At 40.4% G+C, this 12,464-nt stretch overlaps 1 protein-coding gene across 2 annotated transcripts in view; it reads right to left on the bottom strand.

Annotated features, from left to right (window-relative positions):
* The window catches only part of LOC133535257 (bone morphogenetic protein 7-like), a 44,896-nt gene that overhangs the window by 2,659 nt on the left and 29,773 nt on the right, over nt 1-12,464 (bottom strand). Inside the window, exons 2-4 of one of the 2 annotated variants that reach the window (XM_061874917.1) lie at nt 11,900-12,092; nt 4,895-5,043; nt 2,647-2,853 (exon numbers count right to left, since the gene is read on the bottom strand). In XM_061874917.1, the coding sequence (XP_061730901.1) occupies nt 2,647-2,853; nt 4,895-5,043; nt 11,900-12,092 (549 nt within the window). The remainder of the gene's footprint in view (nt 1-2,646; nt 2,854-4,894; nt 5,044-11,899; nt 12,093-12,464) is intronic. The other variant, XM_061874918.1, reaches the window with a different exon arrangement.

Raw genomic sequence — 12,464 nt, 5'->3', positions numbered from 1 at the left:
GCCTATCTCAGCTACAATCGGGTGGAAGGCGGTGTACACCCTGGACAAGTCGCCAACTCATCGCAGGAACAGAAATATAATTTGAATTATAATAATTCTGCTATAAATATCATGAGAGTAATATGGTGGTTCTAAACACAAGAAAATAAAATAGAATTATAACATTTTTAAAAATAACCAAAAAATATATATTTAATATATGTCTTGATTGGATTATCTAGAGAATAATGCTCGATACCGTGATAGAGCGCAATATGTAGGTGTGGGAAAAAATCAAAAGACTACTTCGTCTCTACAGAACTGTTTCATGAGGGGTTCCCTCAATCATCAGATTTTAATCTCCTGATGATTGAGGGAACCCCTCATGAAACAGTTCTGTAGAGACGAAGTAGTCTTGTGATTTTTCCCACACATACATATATATACATATATATATATATATATATATATACAGCCCTGCGATGAGGTGGCGACTTGTCCAGGGTATACCCTGCCTTCCGCCTGATTATAGCTGAGGTAGGCGCCAGCGACCCCAAAAGGGAATAAGCGGTAGAAAATGGATATATATATATATATATATAGTCAAAGTTTCTGTGATTTATCCGTTATACAGTGCTCAACACCATATACGTTAGGTCTAGAAAAAACAAAGAGGCTTGTAGGGATGAAATAGCCTCTTTGTTTTTTTCCTGATGTGAAGTTTGTGTGGCATAACGCTGCTGGATTTGTTCCTCCATGGATGCGTCGGACAAGAACACAGCGTAAGGTAAGCAACAAAGGATTTATTAAACTAATAAAAGGGCTAGGGACAAAAACACTGGTGCTAAGCAGAGAAGCAAACAAATGGCGCTAGCATGGAAGCTAGGAATATGAACAGAAACACCATACTTGGCACGAAGGCACAAAAAGGGAAAACAAAACAACTAGCATGAAAGCTAGGAATAAAATAAAGCGTAGCATGAGAGTTAGCGAGTAAACACATGGAAAGCAAGTTAGAATCCGAGACAAAAGAACAAAAAGGGGCAGGCTTATATAAGGCAGTGATCCGTGGGAACAGGTGTGCGGGAACCGAGAGTAGCAGGTGGAAACAATATGCAACCATGGTGACAGAGCAAAACAGGAAATAAGGTGATCAAACTACAGAATGTGATATGAAAGAGGAACAAAGCAACAATATGGTGATGATCCGACCATCGGATCACAACACCTGACCTTTCATGACCTAACGTATATTCCGCTCCACCCCGGTATTGAGCACTGTACAATGGATATACCACAGGGGGGAAAGCCCCTAAAGAGCAGGGAAACCTGTGGAAGAGGCTTGTGGGGATGATATTCTGTTTCTAGTTTTATATTTTATTCATTTTTTTATTATCTTTTTATTATTTTATTTTTTTTACACTGTGGTACTTTGAGGTTGTTTGCTCAACGTAAAGTGCTTTTTTTTTTAACAAATAAAATCTATTATTATTATTATTATTATATAGCCTCTGTGTTTTTTCCTGATATATATGTATACATATACACATTATTATCAGAAGGTTATATTTTTAATAAGAATATAGAGTTTTAAGGCCTGCATAACATAAGCAAGAAAATTATGGAGTCGTTGCAGTCAGTCAGTTAGTTTCCGGATATTTTTTACCAAGTTACCCTAAATTTACGCTTCGAGCCTCAACTATGGCGCAATAGATAACTCAAAAACTTATGGCCGGATTGTATTATAACTTTCAGGAAACGTCAGAAATGAGACAAGGAACAAGTCACTATGTTTGCGGCTGATTGACTGATTGATTTATTAATTGATTGATTGAAACTTTTATTAGTAGATTGCACAGTACAGTACATATTCCGTACAATTGACCACTAAATGGTAACACCCGAATAAGTTTTTCAACTTGTTTAAGTCGGGGTCCACGTTAATCAATTCATGATCAGGATCTTTTCTGCTACGTTGTCTTAAGTTTACATTACGAGCTTCAACCATAACTGTCAACATTTGCATTTCAAAATATTCAACTTATACAAGAGAATTTCATTTTCATAAAAAATCTCTATTGAATGAATACAAACTAAATTGATCGGATCCCTGTAGTAGCAGTCAATCTGGTGTGGCTCGGTTGGTAGAGCGGCCGTGTCAGGAGCTTGAGGGTTCCAGGTTCGATCCCCACTTTCGCTATCCTTGTGACTGCCATTGTGTCCTAGGGCAAGATACTTTACCCACTTGCTCCCATTGTCACCCACACTGGTTTATATGTAACTTAGATCTCGGATTTCACTAAGTAAAGCGCTTTGAGTCACTATAAAAAAGTGCTTTATGAGTATATTTCACAACACCAAAGATTTTTTTTCTTTGAGAGCAAAATCTGTAAAAAAAAAAAAAAAAATTAAAATACAGGAACGAGAAGGTGCCTGGAAAGAAGAACAAAAAAATATTTCCCAGCAAAAACGGGAAGGTTGACAAATTAGGCCTCAAGTTCTGATGCCTGACAAGAGGGTTTACTCCATTTCTTTCATTTCGATACAAGTAGCTAAAAAAGTTCAAATCCAATACATATCACCGTCTGGATTCAGGACTTGTTTACTTTTCTGAGTGAATTTCGTACGCCACAACTGTTACAGGTAAGAAATATTTAAAGTGGTCACCTGTGGCGGCCTCGACTGCCTTGAGTGCATCCTGGACGGTCCTCTGTGGTTTTGAGCGATTGGAATGGCGCCCCTTGTGGCCGTAAGCGGAGCGGATGTTGCGAAAGCGAACCTCGTTGGATTTGAAGAAGGCAACCAGGAAGGGCTGCTTGTCTCGCGCCCCGTTGCCTGTTGACAGCCCCGCCAGTCGGGGGTTCCTCCTGTGGCCTGCAGAGCGATAGAGTGATGCATCAGAAATATGTTTTGTTGGTGTTCAGGTTTTATATACAGTACATGCCAAAAGTTTGGACACACCTTCTCCTCATTCAATGCGTTTTCTTTATTTTCATGACTATTTACATTGTACATTGTCACTGAATGCATCAAAACTATGAATGAGCACATGTGGAGTTAAGTACTTAGCAAAAAACTGTTAAATAACCGAAAACATGTTATATATCCTAATTTCTGCAAAATAGCCACCCTTTGCTCTGATTACTTTTTTTGCACACTCTTGGCATTCTCTGGAGGAAATACCCATTAGCAAAACTCACTCTTCCAGAGGCCCGTTCTGGACAATGTTCATTACTGCTACGGACTGACTTGTAAACGCTTTTGCAAACTTCTACCTGTGACAGTTTTTAAATACAGTTTGTTATAATCTACCTGTCGACTTGACCTTTGACTGTTCAACAGACAAATTTATATATATAAATAAATAAATGGGTTGTACTTGTATAGCGCTTTTCTACCTTCAAGGTACTCAAAGCGCTTTGACACTACTTCCACATTTACCCATTCACACACACATTCACACACTGATGGAGGGAGCTGCCATGCAAGGCGCCAACCAGCACCCATCAGGAGCAAGGGTGAAGTGTCTTGCTCAGGACACAACGGACGTGACGAGGTTGGTACTAGGTGGGATTTGAACCAGGGACCCTCGGGTTGCGCACGGCCACTCTCCCACTGCGCCATGCCGTCCCTATATATATATATATATATATATATATATATATATATATATATATATATATATATATATATATATATATATATATATATATATATATATATATATATATATATATATATATATATATATATATATATATATTCATTCTTTCCTTATATATATATACCATCCCAAGAACACCATACCTACTGTGGGGCTGTTTTTCTGCTAAGGGGACAGGAGGATTGATCTGTGTTAAGGAAAGAATGAATGGGGCCATATATCGTGGGATTTTGAGCCAAAACCTCCTTCCATCAGTGAGAGCTTTGAATGGTTGACCAAATACTTATTTTCCACCATAATTTACTAATAAATTCTTTAAAATTCCTACAATATGAATTCCTGGATTTTTTTTCATATTCAGTCTCTCACAGTTGAAGTGTACCTATGATGAAAATTACAGACCTCTGTCATCATTTTAAGTGGGAGAACTTGCACAATCGGTGGTTGACTAAATACTTTTTTGCCCCACTGTATGTGTGAATATATATATATATATATATATATATATATATATATATATATATATATATATATATATATATATATATATATATATATATATATATATGTTAGGTCAGGAAAAAACACAGAGGTTATTTCATCCCTACAAGCCTGCAGGGAAACCTGTGTAACAGGCTTGTAGGGATGAAATAGCCTCTGTGTTTTTTCCTGACCTAACGTAAATTCCGCTTCTTAGCTCTGTATAGCGGCATTCTCTGGATGAGCTTCAAGAGGTAGTCACCTGAAATGGTTTTTACTTCACAGGTGTGCTGGAAGCTCATCATGAGTGCCAAGAGTTTGCCAAAACAGTAATCAGAGCAAAGGGTGGCTATTTTGCAGAAACTAGAATATAAAACATGTTTTCAGTAAATTTCACCTTTTTTTTGCTAAGTACAAAACTCCACATGTGTTCATTCATAGTGTTGATGCCTTCAGTGACAATATACAATGTACATAGTCAGGAAAATAAAGAAAAGGCATTGGACGAGGAGAAGGTGTGTCCAAACTTTTGGCCTCTACTGTATATTGACCTGATTTTTTATGATGGGTTGGTAAAGTTTACATGATTTCTTGTTACATTTTGGTCACATATTGATCACATGCTTTTTTTTTTTTTAAGTTTTTTTAATCTAATTTATGAAGTTCTGCCCTCTTTGTTCTTGTTCATGCCGATAAGACGTAATAAACACGGTAACTTTTTTTAAAAAGTTCTTATCTTTGGAGGTTAATTAATGTCATATACTAACTGACCATGGCTGTCTTCCAGGACCAGATGCAGGCCAAAGTTGTGCTCAGGGTTGGCCAGCCAAAGATTACTGGTGGCAGTGAGGTCAAAGATAAGCCAGCCCTCCTCTGCGGTCCACACTTCTCTTTGGTCCACCAGCAGCAGATCCCCTTCACTGGGGGTTGGGGGTGGGAGATAACACAAAGATAATGTATCAAACTGATAATGTTCCAAAAGAAATTCACATTAGAAAAACTTGTACTCCTGTAAAAACAACATTAGAGAAAATAGCAACTGTCTTTCCAATCACTGTCATCGTCTGGGTAGACTAAAATGTAAATATTCAAAGAATATACAGTGGGGGAAAGAAGTATTTAGTCAGCCACCGATTGTGCAAGTTCTCCCACTTAAAATGATGACAGAGGTCTGTAATTTTCATCATAGGTACACTTCAACTGTGAGAGACAGAATGTGAAACAAAATCAAGGAATTCACGTTGTAGGAATTTTAAATAATTTATTTGTAAATTATGGTGGAAAATAAGTATTTGGTCAACCATTCAAAGCTCTCACTGATGGAAGGAGGTTTTGGCTCAAAATCATTCTTTCCTCATTCATTCTTTCCTTAGCACTGATCAATCGTCCTGTCCCCTTAGCAGAAAAACAGCCCCAAAGCATGATGTTTCCACCCCCATGCTTCACAGTAGGTTTGGTGTTCTTGGGATGCAACTCAGTATTCTTCTTCCTCCAAACACGACGAGTTGAGTTTATACCAAAAAGTTCTATTTTGGTTTCATCTGACCACATGACATTCTCCCAATCCTCTGCTGTATCATCCATGTATCCATTTTGGTATAAACTCGACTCGTCGTGTTTGGAGGAAGAAGAATACTGAGTTGCATCCCAAGAACACCATATCTACTGTGAAGCATGGGGGTGGAAACATCATGCTTTGGGGCTGTTTTTCTGCTAAGGGGACAGGACGATTAATCCGTGTTAAGGAAAGAATGAAAGGGGCCATGTATCGTGATATTTTGAGCCAAAACCTCCTTCCATCAGTGAGAGCTTCGAATGGTTGACCAAATACTTATTTTCCACCATAATTTACAAATAAATTCTTTAAAATTCCTGCAATGTGAATTCCTGGATTTTTTTTTCACATTCTGTCTCTCACAGTTGAAGTGTACCTATGATGAAAATTACAGACCTCTGTCATCATTTTAAGGGGGAGAACTTGCACAATCGGTGGCTGACTAAATACTTTTTTGCCCCATTGTATATGTCCTGTATTGAAAAACTTTGGAAGAATAACTATTTTGATGCACTTTATCATTAATTCCTGCTTCATCAATAACACATCTTCGGGGAAATATGTTTACCAAAGTCATGCCTGGAGCTAATTGCGAGGACTGTGCCAAAGAGGTGTGTGGTCTCCCTGCAACAACAAGTGTTTGTCATCTTAAAGGCAAATTTCACCAACAATGGCTTTGTTTACAGAAACGATTTTTAGACGTCTGTCTTTTGTCCTGACGCCTGCTCGTCTGTGCCGAGTCTGTGTCTGAGTGGGTCTTTGAATGACAATGGTCTTGCCCTCATCAGGGTCGTCAGCCCTACTGTCACCGTTGAAGGACCCCTCCTCCATATCTCACCGACACATACTGTAAGTAAACCAACAGTGCAGTAGTTTTAAATGTGGGTAATCATTTTGAAAGAAAAAAAATATAAATCATGTCTTAATTGTTTCCATTTTGTACAGCTCAAATCTTGTTTAGAATTACAAAACCCAAAACCAGGGAATTGATTGATGGATTGATTAAAGCTTTTATTAGTAGATTGCACAGTACAGTACATATTCTGTACAATTGACCAAAAAATGATAACACCCGAATAAGTTTTTCAACTTGTTTAAGTCGGGGTCCAGGTTAATCAATTCATGGAAGTTGGCACGTTGTGTAAATGGTAAACAAAATCAGAATACAATGATTTGCAAATCCTTTTTCAACTTATATTCAATTGAATAGACTGGAAAGACAAGATACTTAACCTTCGATTGTAGCTGAGATAGGCACCAGCGCCCCCAAAGGGAATAAGCGGTAGGAAATGGATGGATCCATCCATCCATCCATCATCTTCCGCTTATCCGAGGTTGGGTCGCGGGGGCAACAGCCTAAGCAGGGAAACCCAGACTTCCCTCTCCCCAGCCACTTCGTCTAGCTCTTCCCGGGGGATCCCGAAGCGTTCCCAGGCCAGCCGGGAGACATAGTCTTCCCAACGTGTCCTGGGTCTTCCCCGTGGCCTCCTACCGGTTGGACGTGCCCTAAACACCTCCCTAGGGAGGCGTTCGGGTGGCATCCTGACCAGATGCCCGAACCACCTCATCTGGATCCTCTCGATGTGAAGAAGCAGCGGCTTTACGTTGAGTTCCTCTCGGATGGCAGAGCTTCTCACCCTATCTCTAAGGGAGAGCCCCGCCACACGGCGGAGGAAACTCATTTCGGCCGCTTGTACCCGTGATCTTATCCTTTCGGTCATGACCCAAAGCTCATGACCATAGGTGAGGATGGGAACGTAGATCGACCGGTAAATTGAGAGCTTTGCCCTCCAGCTCAGCTCCTTCTTCACCACAACGGATCGGTACAACGTCCGCATTACTGAAGACGCCGCACCGATCCGCCTGTCGATCTCACGATCCACTCTTCCCCCACTCGTGAACAAGACTCCTAGGTACTGGAACTCCTCCACTTGGGGCAGGGTCTCCTCCCCAACCCGGAGATGGCATTCCACCCTTTTCCGGGCGAGAACCATGGACTCGGACTTGGAGGTGCTGATTCTCATTCCGGTCGCTTCACACTCGGCTGCGAACCGATCCAGCGAGAGCTGAAGATCCCGGTCAGATGAAGCCATCAGGACCACATCATCTGCAAAAAGCAGAGACCTAATCCTGCGGTTACCAAACCGGAACCCCTCAACGCCTTGGCTGCGCCTAGAAATTATGTCCCTAAAAGTTATGAACAGAATCGGTGACAAAGGACAGCCTTGGCGGAGTCCAACCCTCACTGGAAATGTGTTCGACTTACTGCCGGCAATGCGGACCAAGCTCTGGCACTGATCGTACAGGGAACGGACCGCCACAATAAGACAGTCCGATACCCCATACTCTCTGAGCACTCCCCACAGGACTTCCCAAGGGACACGGTCGAATGCCTTCTCCAAGTCCACAAAGCACATGTAGACTGGTTGGGCAAACTCCCATGCACCCTCAAGAACCCTGCCGAGAGTATAGAGCTGGTCCACAGTTCCACGACCAGAAATGGATGGATGGATAGTTAATTTGGAATTTGATGCCTGCAACATGTTTCAAAAAAGTTGGCACGAGTGGCAAAAAAAAGACTGAGAAAGTTGAGTAATGCTCATCAAACACTTATTTGGAACATCCCACAAGTGAACAGGCTAATAGGGAACAGGTGGGTGCCATGATTGGGTATAAAAGCAGCTTCCATGAAATGCTCGGTCATTCACAAACAAGTAAATGGTAATTGTATAGCGCTTTTCTACCCCTTTTAAGGAGCCCAAAGCGCTTTGACAGTATTTCCACATTCACCCATTCACACACACACATTCACACACTGACGGCAGAAGCTGCCATGCAAGGCGCTCACCAGGACCCATCAGGAGCAGGGGTGAAGTGTCTTGCCCAAGGACACAACGGACGTGACTAGGATGGTAGAAGGTGGGGATTGAACCAGTAACCCTCAGATTGCTGGCACAGCCACTGTACCAACTTCGCCACGCCGTCCCAAGGATGCGGCGAGGGTCACCACTTTGTGAACAAATGCGTGAGCAAATTGTTGAACAGTTTAAAAACAACCTTTCTCAACGGGCTATTGCAAGGAATTTAGGGATTTCACCATCTAAGGTCCGTAATATCATCAAAATTTTCAGAGTATCTGGGGAAGTTACTGAACATAAGCTGCAACGCCAAAATATTCGACCCCACAGGTGGTACTGCATCAAAAACCGACATCTGTGTGTAAAGGATATCACCACATGGGCTCAGGAACACTTCAGAAAAGCACTCTCCATAAAAATAGTTGGTCGTTACGTCTGAAAGTGCAAGTTAAAACTTTACTTTGCAAAGCGAAAGCCATTTATCAACAACACCCAGAAACGCCGCCGGCTTCTCTGGGCCTGAGCTCATCTACGATGGACTGATGCAGAGTGTAAAAGTGTTCTGTGGTCTGGCGAGTCCACATTTCAAATTGTTTTTGGAAACTGCGGACGTCGTGTCGTCCGGACCAAAGAGGCAAATAACCATCCGTACAGTTATAGGCACAACGTTCAAAAGCCAGCATCTGTGATGGTATGGGGGTGTATTAGTTCTCAAGGCATGCAGGCTAACTTCCACATCTGTGAAGGCATCATTAATGCTGAAAGGTACATAAAGGTTTTGGAGAAACTTATGTTCCCATCCAAGCAAAGTCTTTTTCATAGACGCCCCTGCTTATTACAGCAAGACAATTCCAAGCGACATTCTGCACGTGTTACAACAGCATGGCGTTGTCGTAAAAGTGTGTGGGTAGTAGACTGTCCTGCCTGTAGTCCAGACCTGTCTCCCATTGAAAATGTGTGGCGCATTATGAAGCGTCAAATACCACAACAGAGACCCCGGACTGTTGAACAACTTAAGCTGTACATCAAGCAACAATGGGAAAGAATTCTACATGAAAATCTTCAAAAATTGGTCTCCTCAGTTCCCAAACGTTTACTGAGTGTTGTTTAAGGAAAGGCCATGTAACACAGTGGTAAAAATGCCTGTGCCAACTTTTTCGCTATGTGTTGCTGCCATTGAATTCTAAGTTAATGATTATTTGCAAACAAAAATAAAGTTTCTCAGTTAGAAGATTAAATATCTTGTCTTTGCAGTCTATTCAATTGAATATAAGTTGAAAATAATTTGCATGTCATTGTATTCTGTTTTTATTTACGATTTACACAACGTGCCAACTTCACTGGTTTTGGGTTTTGTACATATTGAACAGCTATGAGAAGCTCCTTCCGACATAATACTGATGCAGAAGAAGGGCTAACAAGGAAAAGTCTCCCTGTAGACACCGTCTTTGGTTGTGTTTGTTTGCCTCCATCTCTGGGTTTGAATTGAATGTCACAGACGAACATTCGGCGGGGGAGGGTCATGGCAGAAGTGCATTGTGGGTCATGGAATGCTAACTGCTATATGCTACTGCCGTAGAAATTAAAATGGATCATTTCAAAGTTGGCGGTAACTTATAAAAACTGAGAAGGGCTGAACAAAAATGGCACGGAAAAGGAAATCATGTACTGCAGATTACAAGCTGGACGTAGTGAAATATGCAGCAGAAAACAACAGGAAGCGGCGCATACCTTTGGAGTTGGCAGAGTTGTTTAGAAGCGACATGGAGAAAGAAGATTTCATCGGATTTAGCGATTAGGAGTGACAGATTGGTAAACGTATAGCATGTTCTATATGTTACAATTATTTGAATGACTCTTACCATAATATGTTACGTTAACATACCAGGCACCTTCTCCGTTGGTTATTTATGCGTCATATAACGTACACTTATTCAGCCTGTTGTTCACTATTCTTTATTTATTTTGAATTGCCTTTCGAATGTCTATTCTTGGTGTTGGATTCATCAAATAAATTTCCCCCAAAAATGCGACTGATACTCCAGAGCAACGTATATATGTTTTTTTTCTTCTTTATTATGCATTTTCGGCCGGTGCAACGTATACTCCGGAGCGACTTATAATCCGAAAAATACGGTAGTCAGGACCTTTGTATTGTGAGGCACATGCACTAAACATAAAGTTAAAGTACCAATGATTGTCACATACACTCTTGGTGTGGCGAAATTATTCTCTGCATTTGACCCATCACCCTTGATCACCCCCTGGGAGGTGAGGGGAGCAGTGGGCAGCAATGGTGCCGCGCCCGGGAATAATTTGTGGTGATTTAACCCCCAATTACAACCCTTGATGCTGAATGCCAAGCAGGGAGGTAATGGGTCCCATTTTTATAGTCTTTGGTATGACTCGGCCGGAGTTTAAACTCACAACCTACCGACTTCAGGGCGGACACGTTAGCATTCCACTAGGCCACTGAGTAGGTGACTAACCCCTGTTCCACCACGCTAAATCTACGGAAATTACCAAAGACGACTGCATTTGTGGCATTTAGTGATGTTTAGACCGTACTTTCACATACTTTGCGGATTGTAAATACAATTGGATAAGGTTTAACACAGTGGTTCTCAACCTTTTTTCAGTGATGTACCTCCTGTGAACATTTTTTTAATTCAAGTACCCCCTAATCAGAGCAAAGCATTTTTGGTTGAAAAAAAGAGATAAAGAAGTAAAATACAGCACTATGTCATCAGTTTCTGATTCAATAAATTGTATAACAGTGCAAAATATTGCTCATTTGTAGTGGTCTTTCTTGAAATATATTTGGAAAAAAAGATATAAAAAATAACTAAAAACTTGTTGAAAAATAAACAAGTGATTCAATTATAAATAAAGATTTCTACACATGGAAGTAATCATCAACTTAAAGTGCCCTCTTTGGGGATTGTAATAGAGATCCATCTGGATTCATGAACTTAATTCTAAACATTTCTTCACAAAAAAATAATATTTTAAACATAAACAACATATATGGAACGTGTCCACAAAAAATCTAGCTGTCAACACTGAATATTGCATTGTTGCATTTCTTTTCACAGTTTATGAACTGACATTCATATTTTGTTGAAGTATTATTCAATAAATATATTTATAAAGGATTTTTGTATTGTTGCTATTTCTAGAATATTTAAAAAAAATCTCACGTACCCCTTGGCATACCTTCAAGTAGCCCCAGGGGTACGCGTAACCCCATTTGAGAACCATTGGTTTAACGGATACAACGAAACACAATTAAGCATATAATGTCAACTTGATTTTCCACTCCACTGGTACTTTAACCAAGACGATGGAAGGAAAACTGTTTACCTGTTTGCTGCCTCCTGCAAGGCCTGGTAGATGCTGACTCGGAATGTCTGATTCTCGTAGCGCTCCTGGATAAAATCCTTAAAAACCCTGAACTCTGCCGCCGTGACAGCCTCTCCCTCTGGAATACGGGAAAGGTCAAATCTGACTTCCCTGTGGTGCTTCTGGTACAGAAGTTCTTTATCCTGGTCCACTGCTAGGACAAAAACAAACAGACAAATTGTGTATTTATTAGTGCAAACTAGGGTTTTACGGTATACCGGTATCAATATAGTACCGCGATACTAATGAGTCATTTTTGGTACTATACCGGTTGAATATGACCAATGTATGATCCTGTAACTACTTGGTATCGGATTGATACCCAAATCTGTGGTATCATGCAAAACTAATGTAAAATATCAAACAACAGAAGAATAAGTGATCATTTAATTGTAATAGAAATGTAGACAGAACACGTTAAAAGAGAAAGTAAGCAGATATTAACAGTAAATGAACAAGTAGATTAATAATTCATTTTTTACCACTTGTCCCTAATAATGTTGACAAAATAACAGAATGATAAATG

The sequence above is a fragment of the Nerophis ophidion genome, linkage group LG16, assembly GCF_033978795.1.
Source record: "Nerophis ophidion isolate RoL-2023_Sa linkage group LG16, RoL_Noph_v1.0, whole genome shotgun sequence".
Classification (NCBI taxonomy): domain Eukaryota; kingdom Metazoa; phylum Chordata; class Actinopteri; order Syngnathiformes; family Syngnathidae; genus Nerophis; species Nerophis ophidion.
The sequence above is the reverse complement of the archived record's forward strand: the minus strand, read 5'-3'. Positions and strand labels throughout refer to the sequence as shown.